This window comes from Lepidochelys olivacea, assembly GCF_965140295.1.
Source record: "Lepidochelys olivacea isolate rLepOli2 genome assembly, chromosome: 6".
NCBI classification, from domain to species: Eukaryota; Metazoa; Chordata; order Testudines; family Cheloniidae; genus Lepidochelys; species Lepidochelys olivacea.
In genome coordinates this window covers 121,599,210-121,620,296 of record NC_140416.1, presented here as the reverse complement: position 1 = coordinate 121,620,296, position 21,087 = coordinate 121,599,210, and the positions used below count along the sequence as shown (strand labels likewise).

The window sequence follows — 21,087 nt, the reverse complement described above, 5'->3', positions numbered from 1 at the left end:
AATACCAACAACCACAGCGGTTAAGGAATGAGACCGAAATAAAAGCAGTTCTACATGTAAAACCCAACCCACTCAGTAACTGAAGTGATATTTCCAGAACTTGGCATAAGGGGTGGCCAAGAACATGCTTTCATTGGTGAGCAAGTGCAGTAATGGGATGGCCTGGTATTTACCAGACGTGGTTTTTGCCAGGTAAAATCATAGTTTTTACTGCTCTGGGAAAAACTAGTTACTCCCAGTTTAAAGCATTTTCAATTTTTAAAACTGTTGATTAATGCATACCACATTATACTTAGTTTTAGTTATATACAGTATTCAAATTGCGGTTACATAAGGCAGTAGATTTGTAGATTAATTTAGGGCTGCATAAATAAAAAGTAAAACTGCACTGGGTGTAATACTAATATATGTAATTATAATACTGAACATCAGAATGCCTGTATACATTTTGGTTTGGTATTTTTTCAAGGACTCATATTTCAGTTTTCAATATTATATAAACAGAAGTCAAAAACATTTGATTATAGGAAAACAACAACAATGCAGAGCTGTGGGCTTGAAGCATTAAGGAACCAGAAGCAGGTAGAGTTGCAGGGGTTACCACTCTAGGTCCATTTGGCCATGCAGCATTCTATAGCAGAAGACCAACTTTGATGTAGTGGATAGACCAAGCCTAATCCCCAGTTTTGAATGGATGTATTCAAAATTTGAAAAGACTCGTTCTATGTTCGCTCAACTTGCTGGACATGGATGCAATTATATTTCTCCGTGTCCTGGTTTAAACCTGGTGTAAGCCAGTATTTACCAGCACCCTCTCCTAAACTAGTTTTTCCCAAGGAAATGCCAACCCTTCCCATGCCCCCAAGATTGCTACAGGAATTTTAATTAAAAAAAAAAAACACAGAGAGAAAGAATTCATTTTTTAACTCGTATTTTTCCAGAATGTTGTATTCTATGAATCGCTACTGCATATAAATATGAATGGCAGCTGTGGGTACAAATGTTTGCAGTATGTTTCACAGCCAGACAGTAATCATTTAACATCCTCAGCTTCAAAACATTTTAAAAACATTAATGAATCCTTACTACAGCCATGTGAAGTAGGCAAGCATGATCTCAATTTCAAAGTAAGTTCTTTGGGCCTGGGACACTACCTACTTTGATGTTTGTACTGAGTCTAATACATTTTGGGTACTACTGAAAACAAAACAAACCATACTACGGATAAAGAAATGGATTCAGAGAGGGTTACCCAAGGGCACAGGGGGAAAAAGAAATAAATCAGTGTCAGAGCTGGAATTAGAACCCAAGACTTCCCGCCTAACAGTCTTGTGCTCAGATCACACCATTCCTACATGTTATGTTTTTCCTGGGATGGCAGAGACCTTACGTGGAAGAAGAAAAATATAATTGGGGAACCCCCCCCACCTTCATTTCATGGACACCTGCATTGATAAGTGACCTTCAGGCATCCATGGCACTACATTATGAATTTCTCATTTTCTACACATTTTGGGGTAGAACAGGGTATGTTCCTCTCAAGCACATCTGAAGTATCAAGCTATCAACCTGATAGGATGCTTCTATCTAGTCTTTAAAAGCATACTGTTATTGGAGAGTTAAACACACACACCAAAACGTATGTACAGCAGAAAGATACTCTGCACATGGACTTCTCAGCAGCTGTAAATTCAGAAGCAAAAGAGAGGCCTGATGACCAGATTACAAGGCTGTAATAAAACCAGATCAGCTGATGGAGATTGTTTCTATACCCTAAATCACTGTATACCTAACCTATTTGCACAGTATAATTTACTACTAAAGCTAAGCTGTAAGATTTCCAGTCACCATTATCATTAAAGTGTCATGAATTAACTTAGTACCCAAATATTTTGCAGCTATAGTAAAACAAACAAAAAACTCTAATTGCATCTGTAAAGCACCATTTGTTTCTCTGACTACACGGGTCTATATCAGCATTAGGATTATATAACTGAATCTTTTGGTATTTAGTAAGCAAAAAAAAAAAGAAAAGAAAAGAAAAAGCAGCTTACATGTTAAGTCCCAGCTAAGATATGACTTGGGTAATCAGTGTATGTCACAAAATTAAGATATTATTATTTAACCCTCAATAGCTTTCTCAATCTTAAAAGGACACAATATTTTGGCCAGCAAAAGGACACCTTGGTCTGAGAAAATTCTTCATCTTGTTAAAAGGTATTTTAACCTCACCAAATCAGTTTTGTCATTTTATCCTGTTATAAACCTCATCTCCTCTCTAGGAAATGCATTCAGTACAAACTCCTTTATGCAAAAAGAAAAGGAGTACTTGTGGCACCTTAGAGACTAACCAATTTATTAGAGCATAAGCTTTCGTGAGCTACAGCTCACTTCATCAGATGCATATCGTGGAAACTGCAGCAGACTTTATATATACACAGAGAATATGAAACAATACCTCCTCCCACCCCACTGTCCTGCTGGTAATAGCTTATCTAAAGTGATCATCAGGTGGGCCATTTCCAGCACAAATCCAGGTTTTCTCACCCTCCACCCCCCCACACAAATTCACTCTCCTGCTGGTGATAGCCCATCCAAAGTGACAACGGCTGTTACTCTGAAACTCCTTTATGCTTCTTAAATCAATGGCCTTACTTTTTCATGTCCAATATCAAAAGTACTGCTCTAATTCTCCATTTCCTTTCCTTTCCTAGACTGCTTTTTTAAAAATTCAAATACAAACAATTCATTCGCTACAACTACTAATAACTGAATATTGGCCTGTCTTATACAGGAGATCAGACTAAATGACCATAGTGTTCCCTTCTGGCCTTGGAATCTATAAATATTTCCAGTTAAGTTACTTCAAAATATTCACTTCTCTAAAAAGGTTAAATAAACCCAACTAATTTACCTTTTCCTCATAAATGATTTTTTTAAAAACAACTAAATATGCTTAGATTTGGGGGTAATATTAATTCTCATGAGAATGTAAACAAAATTGCACACTGTTCTGTATGCTGCAGGCTTTAACATCAGTCTTTGTATCATCACTTTTTATATTTACAAAACAGAGGTTAAAGCCCAGTGGTTCTCTTTACTGGCTTTTCTCTTTTTTAAGCAATATATTTTTTGAAGGGCTGCTGTCCCCCTTCAACCACTGAAAAGTTAAATTAATATTTAGTAGCACAAAAACCTCAAATTGATGTTTCTTAAAAAAAAAAATTAAACCCCAGTTTGTTTCAAATTTAACTGTCGGCTCTTCAAGGGCAAGAACCATGTATTTGTATAGCACCTAGCATAACGAAGCCCTGATTTTGATTGGGGCCTTTGAGTGTTACTGTAACACAAAAAACAAAAAAAATTAAAATACTTCAGTTGTTTGGATTTCTTCCTTAAAGAGAGGGTCCCTGTCTTTCTTGTTTCTCGACAGAGACAGCATATACCCTCTAAGCACTTCATGGGTTATGTAAACCCGAAAGTGGCAAGGTCTAGGGGGCTGACAAGAAACTGTAAGTAGGGGGTTGGTGCAAGGTGGGATATGAATCTACTCATTCAGAAAGTTACTGGTATTGCAGCAGGGGGTGCAAACAGCTAGTGTGCCTCAGTTTCCCCTATGTGTCACACAAGTATCTAGGTGGTGGAAAAAGGGTGTGTGATTGTTTCAGAGACCCCAAGAGGGCAGGTGTGACTGCCATATAGTAGCCTGGAAAAAAGAAAAGGAGTACTTGTGGCACCTTAGAGACTAACCAATTTATTTGAGCATGAGCTTTCGTGAGCTACAGCTCACTTCATCGGATGCATATCGTGGAAACTGCAGCAGACTTTATATACACACAGAGAATATGAAACAATACCTCCTCCCACCCCACTGTCCTGCTGGTAATAGCTTATCTAAAGTGATCATCAAGTTGGGCCATTTCCAGCACAAATCCAGGTTTTCTCACCCTCCACCCCCCCCCCCACACAAACTCACTCTCCTGCTGGTGATAGCCCATCCAAAGTGACAACTCTCTACACAATGTGCATGATAATCAAGTTGGGCCATTTCCTGCACAAATCTAGGTTCTCTCACCCCCTCACCCCCCTCCCAAAAACCACACACACAAACTCACTATCCTGCTGGTAATAGCTCATCCAAAGTGACCACTCTCCCTACAATGGGCATGATAATCAAGGTGGGCCATTTCCAGCACAAATCCAGGTTTTCTCACCCTCCCACCCCCATACACACACAAACTCACTCTCCTGCTGGTAATAGCTCATCCAAACTGACCACTCTCCAAGTTTAAATCCAAGTTAAACCAGAACATCGGGGGGGAGGGGGTAGGAAAAAACAAGGGGAAATAGGCTACCTTGCATAATGACTTAGCCACTCCCAGTCTCTATTTAAGCCTAAATTAATAGTATCCAATTTGCAAATGAATTCCAATTCAGCAGTTTCTCGCTGGAGTCAGGATTTGAAGTTTTTTTGTTTTAAGATAGCGACCTTCATGTCTGTGATTGTGTGACCAGAGAGATTGAAGTGTTCTCCGACTGGTTTATGAATGTTATAATTCTTGACATCTGATTTGTGTCCATTTATTCTTTTACGTAGAGACTGTCCAGTTTGACCAATGTACATGGCAGAGGGGCATTGCTGGCACATAGCCTGGACATTTTGTAACTTAGCAACTGATGGCTCAGAGGCTCACTCAATCTTGGGAGCCAGCCAGTTTTGACCAGCAGGAGAATAGAGGACTGAAGAGAGAGCCCAGGTGATCTGTTTGCCCAGGAAAGAGACAAAGGATGGAGGAGGGGCAACTGAGTGTGACAGAGGGTGGGCTGCTGGAAGCTGGTCAGTCTCCTGCTTTGGAACTCAGGAAGGAGAGCCCAAGACTCTGGATCCCCTCCCCCAGATGGACTTTGCTGAAACTACTTTCTACTGACTTCCTACTTTCTGTGCTGACAAGAACTGTTCTACACTGTGTTCCAGATAACTAATAAATTGTTCTGTTTTACAACGCTGGCGGAGAATCACTGCTTATTGTGAAGTTGGGGTGCATGGTTCCTTCGGGGGCATAAGGCCTCCCCAGGTGTCCCTATCCAGGTGGACTCACTGCAGGGAGCTCATGGTGTGAACAAGAGTGCTGAACGCTCTGAGGTCAGACCCAAGGAGGCCTCCCCTAGTGAGAGCGTCCTCTGAGGGGTAGTCACACTATAAGAGGGTCCTGTCTGAAGTTCATTCAGAGAGGTTCTAGAGCACCGAGACTGTTCTCCGGTGACACTAAACAATGCAGAAGCGCATACAGATGTCATTTGAAGCACCACAAAGGGTTTCCTCTAGCCCTGAAGCAAAGAATAGACCAAAAAAGCTAAGAGTGGGGACACACCCATGCTTCACCCTGCTTGTGATTGGAAATGGATCTGTTAGATCACCATCAACGCTAATTCTTCCAGCCATACCTCCATGGAACTGCCAAATGAAGTTAATAAATTTGTCTGGACACCCAAATTTAGTGAGCCATTTCCAGAGGGCAGTGTGGTTGACCGTGTGGAATACCTTGGTTAGATCCAGAAACAATGTACAAAGGTTGGTGCTTTTGGCGACATTTTCCCTGTAACTGTGGAATGATGAAAAACATGTCAACAGTGCTCCATTGAGCACAAAAGCCACACTGTGACGGAGACAGAATGTTAGTGATTTGGGTCACAAGACAGGTCAAGAGGATCGGTGCAAGAATCTTGCTGGCCACAGGGAGCAAAGAGATACCATGGTAGTTACCACAATTGCTTTCAGAGCCTTTACGCTCTGAGATGTTGGCATCTTTCAGTTGCTGTGGTATAACTAACTGCTTGAAGCTAGATGTAAGAAAAATTCGAAGAGCTTGCCAATGCAAAGATTTCCTCCATGTCTGAAAACCTCTTCTGGAATGGCATTGGGACCAGGGGATTTATTATTTTTCATTACTTGAACACACTGGCTCACGTGGGTGGATCGGCAAGTGCAGCAGATGTGGACAGTTTATAGACATTATCCAGTGACTCAACAGGAACGATTAAGTGGTTCAATAAAATGTTCAAGCCACTGTTGGTAGATATCAGTATGATCTCTGATGAGAGATTCACCATCAGCACTTGTTTGCAGTGTCAAGGCAGATCAGGCAGGGCCATACATAGCTTTGGCCACCTCATAGGAACCGTTGGAGTCATGTTTATCAGCAAGGGCCTGTAGCTCCTCTGCTTTAAGGTTAAACCACGTATTTTGCATTTGGTGGAGTTTGTGTTGGAGTGTACTGCAAGCTGCCTTATACCTGGCCTTTTTCAACCCAGAGAACAGGACAGTTAAGAGCACAGCATGTGCTCGTTGTTTTACATCAGGAAAATTCAATATATCAGGATCATTACTGTCAAACCAGTCCTTATGATGGCATCTCATATACCCAACACAATCCATAATGGTGTTATAATGTCACCCAGAGGTACCCATTCAGCAGATACATCACCACTGATTGTTGGAAGAGATACAATGGTTTAGAAAAAACAGTAGTTAGCTATGTTGAAAATTGTTCGGTGATTGACAGATCATTCAGCCAAGCAACATTTACATACTTAATTGACAGAATTTTATGCATTTTCAACCAGATAGAGAGGGAAAGCTTTGATCAAACAAGACAATGATAAGTCCAACAATAAGCTCTGCGTAATACCCAAGTTATGTGCACATCCTGTAGGTCCCGCTGTCAGACCAACACATAGTCAATCAGATGCCAGTGACTCGAGCAAGGGTGCATCCAGGTCGTTTTGTATTTGTTGAAGAGTCAGAAGACAGTATTTGTAACAACTAGATGCTGATCAGTTAGTTTGCAAATGAAGGACAGAAAAGAAAGTTCCAAGATTTCCCCATATATGGTAGCAAACTGACATCATCTAAAATCTAGGCATGTTTACAAACAAAGCAAGAAATTTGACCTCACAGGATCAAGTTGCTCAAAGATCAGCAACTTATATCTCACGACTGAGAGGGTAAATGCACTATGACCTTCATGAACCTGATTAAGGGCTTTCTACATGCTCATGGAAAGCCATAATGACAGTCAGATAAAATTCAAGGGGAAGATATCTATAAATCAGACTGACAATTAAGCAGCTTGAATGGGTCCTGAGAAGCACATTTACACTTACACTGTGGTGTAGCCTCTTGAATCTGAATTGGAGGAATAAAGGCTGAGAGGATGTCACAAAGATAACTACAGGGCTTATCACATTGGACTAAAGTGTACACTGCCATTCAAGTCTCTTGACTTCTGACAGGGGTATTCTACTCTGTTGCCTCTGTTTCAAGGCCTTCTGATCCAACTTCAAGCCACACTTACTGAAAGCAGAGGGTGAGACCTTCTCATATCCTTTTTTTGCTTCCCCTCTGCCTAAATAGCACAGCTTCCTGAAGTACCTCTGTTCTACTCCTCTCACCCCAAAAGAGCTGCTCTCTGCTGCAGGACACCTCATTCTGTTGAAATGTTGAGGCTGGCCAACTGAAAAACTCATTTTCAGAATCTGCTACAGTCATTTGGGACTAAATTTAAGTATTTTGGTACAGGCACATCCAGTATACTGGCATATTACAAAGCTGAGAAAACATTAAAGGACAAGCAGATAAATTATGTAGAAATGAAAAACCTGTAAAGCAGTTCTTTAGCTATTCGGTTCAGCAAAAACAATACTGCATCAATCTCAGTTATCGGCAAAAGTTAAAGCTTCTGGCTTCACAAACCTCTCACTTTTAAACACAAAAACAAGTGCACTCTCTTGCTGCCAAGTAGGCTGTGCAATGTCAGGAGGCTTCAAAGGTAAATTTGACATCAAGAGGGCACTACAGAGAAGTTACAGTCTGGACAGAAAAAATACTGGAAAATGGGTTCCTTTTCAGCTTATCCTCTTTAGGTACTCCAAGAACTACCTTTTAAAGATTATGCTACCAGTGTGATGTAGTTTGGAAATATTTCCTGAATACTCGAGGTTTCAAGTTCCAAAAACAACACAGAAGTTTCTCCAATTCAGGTCCATACTCTGAAATATTGGTAATACTTAATCTTCATTTAAATAATCCTTTCAAATATGAAAGGATGTTAAAAAAGTAATATTAGATATGAAGCCTGTCAAGACTTGTGCCAAACCACTGCATCTTTGTAAAGAGGGTTTTAATACAGTAATTTGCAAGATATTAATAATGCAAAGGTTAGTAAATTTTTTATTTGTTCAAAATTGCAAGAGTATAACTAATAAATAATTATTACTGAATATTTAGATATTATGAAAATACCAAGTAATTTAAAGGAATACTAGGGCATATCTGCACAAGGAATCTCCTTGGTATGCAGTCTGTGCATTTTAGTTTATTAATTGGCCTAGTACAGCACATTATCTTCCTTTTCTATATAGCAGTCATCGTTCCTCAGATCTCACTAACTACAGGCTGAAATGGACAGATGGGAGACCTTCAAGAAAAACTTAGCAGCTCCAGAAGCAGAGTCATCTGTTAGTAGATGGCACATTTCTTTAAATACTGAATCAATGCCTAATACAGTGATAGGGGACACTGTTTCTTTGAAACATAACACAGGTGACAGATCACAGTTTCCATGGTATGCATCCGATGAAGCGAGCTGTAGCTCACGAAAGCTCATGCTCAAATAAATTGGTTAGTCTCTAAGGTGCCACAAGTACTCCTTTTCTTTAAACACTTGTAATCAAATGGAGGTTTCATGAAATGTTCTGTTAGAACAAAGTTGTTAATCATGATGTCCTGGCCAAATTTTAATTTGTTCAGTTCTTCTGTAGTTTCAGCTGGTTACAGTATTTTTCACTTCCTGTCCTAAGCTATTGTGAAATGTTGCTTTATGTTGTTAAATAGCTGCAGTGTTCCATCCTAGCAGTGGTTGCATTTCAATAGTGGGCAAAGTGCTCCATATGCATCTCCTACCAACTGTGGGTAGGTGTTGCAAGGCTTAATACAGAGAAAATGTTTAGATATCCCTGGATTAAATGTGCAAACTACTATTTATACTGTATTCAGAGGCCATTTTCTGCCAAGAAAATACATATAAATAATGTACAGATTACAATGAGCTTGGAAACTTTAAGTATAGTGCAGATCACTGAAATAAGCATTTAACAAGAGAAGATACGTGACAAAATGCTAAATGTATATCATGTCAATTAATCTTTTTAATCGGTCAAAACCCTTTGTTATTAAAGAAACACAAAGGTACTGTTACATGGTTGTGAAATTAAGAAACCCACTGAAATCATCTTCACATCGTTACAGTACCATAAATGGACACCAAAGAGGAGAGTCTTGAGGTAAGTGATAACTGTTCACATATATGTAGGAGATACCAGCATATTGCAACAAATTTTATCATAGTTTCCCACTATTTTCTACAGAATTTAAAACCTTAATATGTGAATAATATGCTACATGAGTTATTCATACCAGCCAGCTATCTAGTCAAAATCAGAAGCAACTTTTGGAGTTCTGCCTCTGTGTTACAGAAAAATGCCAACTAATGTTGGAGGTGGGGGTCACCTGCCATGTTGTCATAGTATTCAGCAGAGCAATCCATCTACATTAGCAGTGGGTTTGTGTGCTGCTTCCTGGTTGGGACTGAGGGTATGTCTATAGTGCAATTTGGGGGTGGGTGGGTAGGTATATGTGTGGGGCACATATAGACATACACAAGATAGCTTTAATCTAACTAGCTTGGGTACCAATAGCAGTGACACTGAGGCAGTGCAGGCTTCAACCTGTGCTTGCCTACCTGAGTAACTACACAGGATCCAGGGAGGACTTGTATAGCTTGTACTGAAGCCCATGTCTACGCATGCAGTAATTAATTCCCCCGGTGCGCCCATGCCCCCACCCCCACACTCTGCAGTGCAGACATATCCTAAGTGACATGACTCACTTCAGTAAGCGAGAGAGCAGCAGAAGTAAAATGGTAGATACCGTTCATGAATACATTTGTTCAGTTTGCTTACAGAAGAGTCAAAAGTTGTAAAGCAGTAGTTACACTAGTTCTACTCTGTTCTAAATTATTAGGTAGGTTTACTAGGTAGAATAGCTGCTGCATTCCTCCGCAGATACGGCTGAACTGATTCCTACTCATTGCTTAATCTACCTCACAGGGGCATACTGAGGTTTAATTAGTTGCTTGTAAAGTACTTTGAGATATTTGGATGAAAAGCATTAGAAGTATGAGCTGCTTGAAGAGAAACCACTCAATGTGATCGGCAAACAGGAATGCTAATTCCAAGCAGGAAGCGTCCAAATGAATACAAATGAATACAAATCTACAACAAGGAGGCTAATTTAAATTAGAGTAAGTGCTCTGAAAAAGGTATCACAAAACAGCGACATAGTAAAACATTTGCCAAAATACAGTTCTTCTTTCAACAAGATGCTCTGCTTGATACTATTTGATACTATGCACCACAAGCTTACTGAAAATGAAAAGGATAACAAAGGACAGGCATTTTTCTCCCCAAAATGTTTTTGCTGAAATAAAAGAAATTTCAACACAGACAAGTGACAACTGATTACCTTTCTGACTCTTTTCATGGGATGAAGAAAAGGACCTATACATTCTAATACTAAAAAGCTAAATCAGACTGAAGCAAGCTCCACATAAATGGTGTTGATTAAAAATCGTCAGACACAAATTTCAGTACTGTTATTGGGATATATAATATAGACCACACTCAGCATATTACAAGGTTTGAGATTTTTAAAAATTATTTAAATGTTTGTCTTTACCATACTGACACCTTTTTGTAGTACTCATAGAATCATAGAATATCAGGGTTGGAAGAGACCTCAGGAGGTCATCTAGTCCAACCCCCTGCTCAAAGCAGGATCAACCCCAACTAAATCATCCCAGCCAGGGCTTTGTCAAGCCGGGCCTTAAAAACCTCTAAGGATGGAGATTCCACCACCTCCCTAGGTAACCCATTCCAGTGCTTCACCACCCTCCTAGTGAAATAGTTTTTCCTAATATCCAACCTAGACCTCCCCCACTGCAACTTGAGACCATTACTCCTCGTTCTGTCATCTGCTACCACTGAGAACAACCGAGCTCCATCCTCTTTGGAACCCCCCTTCAGGTAGTACGATTATATTTGTTACGGAAAACCTACATTGCCCCATCACAGACAACAGTGCACTATGAAAGAAATCATTATATACATGATTTTGCCATAATACAGGCCTTTTGTAAGTCTAACTAGTAGCTTCTTTTGTAAAACAACTGAACATCTAGTTGGAGGATATTCAAAGCAACTGAGCACCTACAAAAATGACACCTACAAGAAATGCACCAAGGTTTCTGCCTTACCACACAGTGCAACAGCCAGTGCTGAGACGCCACAATCTTATTGCTGGAACCCATCCTCACCACCCTCCCTTTATTGTTTTGCTACCACAATGTTGCACCACTTGTGAAACTGGATTCCACACACTGGGACAGAAACCCATTTGTGTTGCACAGGACCTAACAAAATTCTGGGAGCTATTAATACTAACCAAACTAAAGACAAAAATCACCATATTTAACAAGGTTTTTATAGTTCATAGACACCCCAGAATAAGCCTTTCTTTTTAGAAGACGATGTAAATTTTTGTTTAAATTCTGAAGTGCAGTTTCATTTCACAGCCATTATTTGCCTTGCTCTAGAGCAAAATACATAAAAAACACTTACTTCATCTCTATAAAGAGGACTTGTATAATACATTATATCCATTGCACTGCTGTTCAACATATCCCTTAAACCACGCACTTTATCTGGAGTAATGGAATCAACAGTGTCTAAAAAAAATAAAGAGAGACTCAAGTGTTAGATTCAAAACCTTACAAGGTTTTTATATATTGATAAATAAAATGTGGAAAAAAATCCAGAATATGGCTACATACTTCTGAGAACACAATTACAAAATTACGATTAATGATACATCTAAAAGGAGTTAAGTACTGAAATTAACACTTCAAGCCAACTTAAGTGTTCACTTTTCCCATATTTGTCCCAAAGAGAAGTACTTTCCAATATAAATCACCATTTTGTTAATACTTGTGCATGCCTAAAAATTGTATTTTCAGTAACTGTACCTCCATCAAGAGCAAGTTTTGATCTCCATTCAACAGGCAGAAACTCAACATGTGTTGCAAGATTGCAAAAGTACTTCTCTTCTATTTTTCTTGCAGTATCTCGCATCCTAAAAAAATTAAAATTGCTATGTTAGCTAAGATGTAGGTTACATCAAATAAAATTACAATATTTCAAATTAAAAGTTACCATAATGTACACAAATCAAACTTCTCACACTGTTGCTTTTTAATTATTGCAGTACACATTAATAAAAATATCATGCTTACTGTTACTTCTAAATACCATGTGACCTTAAAATGTACTATACTAAGGTACTTAATTCTTATATAATGGAAACTTTGTATATTAATTACCCAAGAGATAAAGTTTCTGAAATTGCTACTGAATTATATTAAAGCCATGACCCAAAACCCATTAAAGTCAGAGGGAGTCTTCCCATTAACTTCAGTAGGTTTTGAATCAGGCCGAATGGTGAAATCCTGGCCTCAACTGAAGTCCGTGCCATTGATTTCAATGGGCTCTTTGGATTTCACCCAAGTGATTCGACTTGTACATAAAGAAGCTAATTTAGATTTTTAAAATATGACCATGAAAACAATTATCAGTTTGACTACATGTAGTCTGAGGAGTTAGACTGTCACTTTAGAAGTGAGATGGCTCCCAAGGGAGAGGTTGGAAGGCTTGAAAGGCCTCAAAGCAAGCAACAGGAGCGTTTATTAGTATTCAGTCTGGTGGCAATGGCTGCAAATAAACTAACTGTTCTCTAAAGCTTCTTTTCTTTTTAAAGCACATTTGAGCATAGGCATTCATGGGCCTTATTTGAATTTAGTTAATTAAAAAAAAAGTATTTTCAAGTATTGAATGTGTCTCTGACTCCCTCTGCCATTTTTAGGGCTTTTATAATCATTTCCCTTTAAAAAAAAAGTCCCCCTCCTTTGCCTCTGTGTGAAAGACTCTTAAAAAACAAGGGAAGCTGGCTAACCACCAATTAAAAGAAGACAGTAAAATATATATAAAAATGCTATACAATGCACAAAGTAAACAAACAAGTAAAGGAAGCTATGCTTTTCTCTACTCTTTTAGTGATAGTAATCTTAGGTGTTCCTGACAACGCTAGCAGGTAACAATTTTCAGAAAGAAGTGTGATTTATGTTGATGGTGTTCCTTTTTAAAAAAATTGTAAAAGCACACAAAGAGAGATTTTAAAAGGGCAGTAGTCCTGAGCTAGGAAGAGCCATTTCCAAAATGACTGTTTATTCCCCAATTACAGGCATTAGAGTTTGTTCTGAAAACAGGAAATGAGACTTAGTCCAGTGCTCCAACATGCGTATTTCTTTTTATAAGCAAACTCCTTTTAGTGCCTTCAGTTGGAGCAGTATCATTATTATAGATTTGCCTACAACTAGGCAATTTTAGAAAAAACATCCCATTGATATTGAAGCTAGTGTAGACAAAAGTCTGTCAGTTTCCAGGGTTTTTTCCCCCCTTTTTTCTTTTTAAAATCATCACATCAATTAACGAACCGTGAGAAAGTCAGAAGCTGCTGGAATCCGGTCTACACTGGGGTTCTCACACAGGAAATACTAGTTCAGATGAACTGTTGGAAGCTGATGTGAGATTTTTTTTTTCCTTTAGGTTCTCTGGTGTACATATATTGTCTATTTTGGACACAACTGTATAATGAGAGTTTGTCACCTCTGTTTTGCAGGCCTGCCTACAGATTTATGGGTAAGCTGCACTTTTGGCGTTAGAAGCAACTGCATCTAGTGGAACGAACTTGCAGCAGGAAACCAGGTAATCCCAAGTTCTACCCCAGCTCTGCCACTCATTCATTATACGCTGCCTGATTCAAAGCTCATTGACTTTGATGGAGAGATTCTAGGGTGGCTTTGGGCAAGTCACTTCCATGTCTCTGCTTTAGTTTCCCCATTTGTAAAATACAAATAATACTCACCTCTCTGACTGGGAGGTTGTGAGGCGAAAGTAGGTGATGTTTGTGAGTGCTTTGAAAAATATATTCTCTACCAACATCTTAATATTTGGACATAGATTTTTTTAAAAACAATTCCCTCCTCAAAAAGTACACATTACATCCCTCAGAAATCAGAAAGCTTTTCATTTCAATAGGCAGTTGAAGCTAACTATTCCATAAACTAGATATAAAACTATTTCATTTTGACTGAAAGGATTTTTATTTTTGTTTTTTGAGGGTGGGAATGAAAGGAAGGGAAATTGCCTTTTTCACACTCATATTAAAACTGTTGGGCTGACCAAATGGCCTGGAGACACAAATAACCTGTGCCCCCATTTTTAAAACCTGGGTTTGGTTGTACTCCTAGCCTCTTGATCCCCAGACCTATGGGATGGTAAGTGCTTAAGAGGTACAGCAGCATGCTCAGCCCACAAGAGAAGGAAACGGAGGAGTCTACTCAGCCAGACAGTTCATTCAAAGGATAAAGAAGTGGAACTGACTGGCTCCGAAGGAAGCCCTATTAGTCCTCCTCAGAAGGATGTCTCTGATATGAGTAGAGTTGCCAACTTTCTAATTGCACAAAACCAAACACCCCTGCCCCGCCTCTTTTCCAAGGCCCCGCCCCCACTCCCTCCACACACCCCCCCCCCCCATCGCTCACTCTCCCCCAACCTCCCTCACTTTCACTGGGCTGGGACAGGAGGTTGAAGTTCGGGCTCTGGCAAGGGGTGTGCGCTCTGGGCTGGGGGGTTTGAGGTGCAGGAGGGGGTTCAGAGATGGCGCAGGGGTTTGGGTTGCGGGCTCAAGGAGGGAGTTAGGAGGGGGCTCTGGGCTGGGTCAGGAGGTTGGGATGTGGGAGGGGGGTTCAGGGTGCGGGCTCCAGTCGGGTGGCGCTTACCTCAGGCGGCTCCCAGTAGGCAGCACAGTAGGGCTAAGGCAGGCTCCCTATGGAGGAGGGTGGAAACTGTCAGCATCTCCCTCTGGAGGGGCCAGGGCGCTCGTGGCGGGGGTAGTGCGCGGAACCCCCATGGCCGCCCCTGCACCTAGGAGCCGGAAAACTGCTACTGGTGGAGAAATGTTCCCGTTGCAGTTTTACCACTACATCGGCTGCTTCCGGGAGCCGCAGGGAGCCTGCCTTAGCCCCGCTGTGCCGCCAACCGGACTTTTAGCTGCCCGGTCAGCTGTGCTGACCTGAGCTGCCAGGGTCCCCTTTTGACCAGGCATTCCAGTCGAAAACTGGACGCCTGGCAACCCTAGATATGAGGCCAAAAGCATAATGTGGTGGGGCTAAATAGAGCAGCAGAAGAAAGGAAATCCTCAGATTTCTTAGGGACATCCTCAAGGGAAGGAGAAGGGAGGAGATACAGAATGACAATACAAACACCTCAACCACAAACTGATCTAATGCTGGCAGGTAAAGACTCTACTATGCCATTTCTTACAAGATGGCTCCAGAGAAACTCATTTGAGAGCCTAACTTTACCCCCACAGAATCTCCATTTTAGAGATTATCAAGATGATAATGCAGGAAATTCAGTAAATATATTTATAACACCACCCTTAGCAAGCCACCTGCATAGCAAAATAAAAGAAAATACACCTGACTGAATAGAAGAAGTTCATCATATAGCACAAGACACAGGAAAAGTTAAACTTTAAAAGCTAAAGAGCAGTTCTTGGAAATACTAACACTTCTTAGGCAGAGACTAGAGAAGTTCTTGCCTCTTCTGAGAAACAGAACAGTTTGTGGCCTACAAACAGGAGTTCGGAAATTCTAACATCGATATTAAACAGGATGCAATCAGCTTCTAGCTTCAAACAACTGGTAAAAGCGCAGAAGCACCGGACATGCAGAATGCACAGAATTCCACACAATAAGTACAAGAAGTTAGGATAGCAGAGTAACACCTTTGTGAAATAACTGTGTCCTAACAGTAGCCGGAGAAGGTACATAAAGGATTCATACAACAGTGGAAGTTGCAAATATAAAAAACAGTACAAATTATAAACAGGAATAAAGTATTAACTGAAACAGTACATCAGAGCCCTTTAAGACTGGGATGATATGTCGTCAGATACTGCAGCCTTCTTTCTATCAATTAAGTTACTAACCTTTGTTGGGTTTTTAAAGATGTTTAGTTGTCTGATAAAATTCACCCAAAGCTTGGAGGGTTATGGGGCCACAAAAGTCAATCTCATCTCATGTATCCGTGGATCTCTTCTTTCTTTTCAGAAGCAATGGGGTATAGTCTAGGCAAATTGGAACCTTCACGTCATGGAATACTGAGTTCTCAGAGGCCCAGGTTGTGCGCAGGATTCTATTCCTGTTTGGAAGGGTTTGGCATATTACTAAAACCACCCTTGGGCAAGATGATGAAGAGGATTTCCTGGTTAGTCTCCATTACAAACAATCATCCAAATTTGGAGAAGCAGTCCACCCTAGCAACTCTATCAGCAGTTCACCAAGAAACTCCAGCACCCACACACTATGACTTTTTTTTCATTTTTCTCAGGGACACCAACCAAGCACATTTTCTAGTTTGATATTTATTTCTGGATTTTTTTTTTATTAAAACCACCTTAAGACTGTAGAGACATTGTCCAGTCGCTAGTAGCACTAGTCCAAACCTTTTGTCACAATAGATTAAAGGTAAAATTTACAAAAGCAACTAAGTCCCATTTTCAGAAGAGATTTAGGCCTGGTCTACATTTAAAGACTAGATAAACCTAGCTAGGTCACTCGGGGCTGTGAAAAATTCCATGCCCTGAACTCCATAATCAGGTTGACCTAATCCCCAGGGTAGATACAGCTAGGTTGGAAGAAGAATTCTTCCCTCGACTTAGCTACTGCATCTTAGAAAAACTGATTAACTACATTGATGAAAAAACCCTTCTGTTCAGCAGCAGATGTAGTGTAGACATGCCTTCAGAGACTTTGGAGCTTAAGTCTCATTGAAAGTTGACAGGATTTATACACATTTGAAAACATCATAAGTCAGCGGTCCACATAACTCTCATTCTGGGTGATGAGGACCAGTCCCTCAGTCACTGTAGAAGAGTTGGGTTTAACATTGAGGAATGATAAACAAAGAGGGTACAACAATATCCTGTCAGCTTTAAGAAAACATATACAGAAAGAATATGAAAAACTGACAAAATCTGAGCAAAACTACAATCTCTCCATTTATGACTTCCTCACATCTCTCATTTTGTATAAGAGTATCCTGAATTTCTAGTTGGTTGTTTTTTTAATTTCTACTTTCCACATTTCAAATCATATTGCAATCAAGTTCCTCAAAATTGGTTTAAGTATTTTCCAGATACATTACACACTGGCCAAGTTTGTCTGACTAAACATATTCGCAAGTCACTAAAATATATTGCAAGTCAACTTACAACTAGATATGATTTATTGATTTATTCTTTTTTTTCCATCCAGTAAACATTCCTGTGCTGTCCATCTCAATGTTTACAATACCAGGGCAAATACAGTCAAACCTACATGGAATCAAAAGGTCCTTCCACTGGACCGGCTCCCTACTCCCACTATCCCACAGTAGCAGTGCCACATAAGGTTTCTCCGGGCCATACAGTTCTCTCATACATTGAAACCGTTTAGCAAATAGCTTATGCAATCAACGCAAGGGTCCAATGGATAAAGGACTCATCTGTACAAACATCAATATACAGTGGCTTCCCACTTTTTTGATCAATTTCATCCCTTTAATTTTGACCAAAATAAAAATCTGTTTGAGTCTCCTTGCAGATAGCCAGGGGTGTACATCACGATGCACAACACAGGGTTTATAAAATTAACATATGAATGTCTTTTGGGGATAGCCCTTTTATCATAAGACTTCTTTTATTGTGCTCCTTCTCATTCAATTTACTTAAGAATTTTAAGCTACTTTATTAGGTAGCACCTCTCTGTAGCAAGTGACTGAATTAATAATACTCAACTGAAGAGACAGAAACTGATCCAAAACAACAAATGGAAAATTGTCTTCTCTCAATTACAAATGATCTTGTTACTGAAATTTTGATCATATTAAAGGGACAGCCTTCTTGTAAATCAAATTAGTGAAAGTGACTGTAATTCTGTTATTTTAGGATTTATATAAAAAGACAAAAGAATATTAAAAATGGATGCAATGCAGACCTTGAGACATTTTGTTACACAGATATAATTTTATGTATTTAGAATGGTGTACTGAAAATAAAGGTTTTGGGACATGTCATGAATAAAATTACAGTGCACTTTCATTCTGCTGCCTTTATTTCTGTGATTAAAATAATGAAATTATGATCCCTTAATTTAGCTGATGTGCATTAGAGGCTTAAAAAAATCTTTGCAGTTATCACTATGACTTTCTCTTTCATTACACTGCATTACTAAGCTTATTCACAACCAGTATATGAAAGGTCCAATACAACACTGAGAACTGGAAAGTCTGCAAGCAAATTAACTTCAGAGTTAGTATAGCAAGTTTACAGATTCAATTTAATAGCTGATAACAAAGAAAAAGTATAGTGTCTGAAGAGCTGAAAACATTATCCAGAGTCATTAGTGTCTACTCTTCTCTGCTAGTGCTTCAGTCTGAGACCATCCATAACTATGAGAGAATAAATGGGTCCTTAACCCAACTCTCTCAAGATCAGAAAATATTAACACAGCAGTCAACTTCCCAGAGACTAGTCTGGTCTCTTAAAAACTCTACAGACAGGGCAATGAAAGACACAGGACTAGGAGTCAGAAGACTCAAGTTGTATTCCTGGCTCTGCCACATGGTGACAGGGATAAATTAAAATCTCGATACTTCACTTTACTAATCTGTAAATTGGAAATACACTCTTTGTAGGAATGTTGTTCACGCATATTAATACAAGGGGTTTAGAGAAAGCTTCATCTATTGAGGATCATAAATTCTTCTATTTTTTTCCAGAGAGAACCAGTATATAAATGTATGGCTAGAACAGCAAAACCAGTAAGTCATTCCCAAAGTAGTATAAATGGGACAGTCATAAAAGGACTCAAATTAAGAAAGCCTTGTGGAGGTGTTTCTGTAGGAGGAGAGATAATCACCATAGGCCAAAAACATTCCTTTGACTTCGACTCTTCTGGATTTTGTTTTCCACCATCTGGCTGACTGGTTGGTGGAGAAAAAAGGGCAGAAAGGCCAACTAGATGAAATAACTGGCTCTTTGGAGTATATCTGCACTGCAGCTGAGTGTGCCACCCAGCCCAGGTAGACAAACTTGCAGCTAGCTCCACTGGAGTTTTCACGTTAAAATCAGCAATGGGGACATTCCAGGAAGGGCAGCAGCTTGGGCTGGCCACCTGGGCTCAGACCCAGGGAGTCAGGGAGCTTGGAGTCAGGCAGCTAGCCCAACCTACCTTCTGTACCAAAATGTCCACGCTGCTATTTTAGGCACGGTAACTCAAGCAGAGCTAGCACAAGTCTGTCTACCCAGTCTAGAAGGCTCATTCCCAACTGCAGGGTGGACACACTCTTTGCCATCCCAAGTGCTGCTCTTTCATCCACAGCTGGAAGGAGTATGCTATTTTAATACCTGGGAGGAACCATAACAAAGGGTGACTTGTGAGAGGAGCAGATCCAGGCTAGGGTAAAGGAAGGGAGGACGACATGATGATCAGTATAGTCTCCATGACCTTGTGCTCCCTCCTGCTGTTTTTTGTATCCGCCTGTTCTCTCATCTTACACTAAGGGCTTGCCTACACTACCGCGTGGGGTCGATCTAAGATAGCAACTTCAACTACGTGAATAGCGTAGCTGAAGTTGTCGCACTTAGATCTACTTACCGCGGTGTCTTTGCTGCAGTAAGTCGACAGCTGATGCTCTCCAGTCGACTCCGCTTGTGCTCCTCGTTCTGGTGGCGTACTGGAGTCGATGGGAGAGTGTTCAACGTTCGATTTATCACATCTATACTAGACGCAATAAATTAACCCCCGCCGGATCGATCGCTACTGGCCAGTCTGGCGGGTAGTACAGACAAGCCCTTAGATTGTAAGTTCTCAGGGACAGGAGCTGCTTGTTTGTAATATGCCCGTACAGTGATTGGCACAGTTGGGGGTGTGGACTCTAGGCACTACCACAATACAAACAATAAATACTACTACTAACAAAAATAAACTTGTTACAAAAACTCAGCTGACTGCTTTTCTAGTTCTTGTTCTGCCACCTGAAGAATTCTTTACTGGTTGCCAGATGCCATTTTTAATTATTCTTTAATGGAAAGGATTCCAAAAAAAGTATTTTTAGCGGACACATCAATAAGCATCTACTTTGCTGGAAACATAGGCTTCTTGGTAGGTCCAAGTAATTTTCAGAATGATAAAAGTGGCAGCATGCACATCTTTGATTCCACCAGTCTTTAAAAGTCTCCTTCACTAACAGGCCACTCAACCACCTCGATTTGCAGAGATGAAATTTAACATCCTGAAACCTGAAGGCATAAGACTTCCGCAATTCAGATATTCTAGAGACCTAATCAACTTGTAATTTTCAGAAAAGCTTCTATTCACTAAGCACTACAAGTGAATGTGAAAGACTTGGCTCATCTGGTGCAGAGAGCACAATCTGAATCCTATTCAAGTGACCTTCCAAGGCATCCTGGAATATTTGTTGGCAGGCTTCCACAAGGGACTGAACTGTAGCTCTCCAAGTGACAGCATTACAGGCATTCAGTCCACAACCCGAAACAAAGGGAGAGCTGAAGTTGACTATATCCAGTTTTACATTTGTTAGTTTTATTTTATTAGTAATTTTTCTCCCCATAAGTATTTAGGTCTCTTGGTAATTAAGACATCATGATTTACCATCTAATATGCATCCCATATTTGCATATAAAATTCTAACATACCTAGTTCTTGTTCCTCCCACTCGGGGAAATTATCCTTAATACAAACTCTTCCCAGAAGTGGAGGCCAGATTAATAGATGCTTTCATGAGAAA

At 40.0% G+C, this 21,087-nt stretch overlaps 1 protein-coding gene across 2 annotated transcripts in view; it reads right to left on the bottom strand.

Annotated features, from left to right (window-relative positions):
- DDHD1 (DDHD domain containing 1) overlaps positions 1–21,087 on the bottom strand; it is a 121,954-nt gene that overhangs the window by 43,243 nt on the left and 57,624 nt on the right. For both annotated transcript variants that reach the window (XM_084631389.1, XM_084631390.1), the window contains 2 exons: positions 12,141–12,247; positions 11,737–11,843 (listed from right to left, as the gene is read on the bottom strand). In XM_084631389.1, the coding sequence (XP_084487515.1) occupies positions 11,737–11,843; positions 12,141–12,247 (214 nt within the window). The remainder of the gene's footprint in view (positions 1–11,736; positions 11,844–12,140; positions 12,248–21,087) is intronic.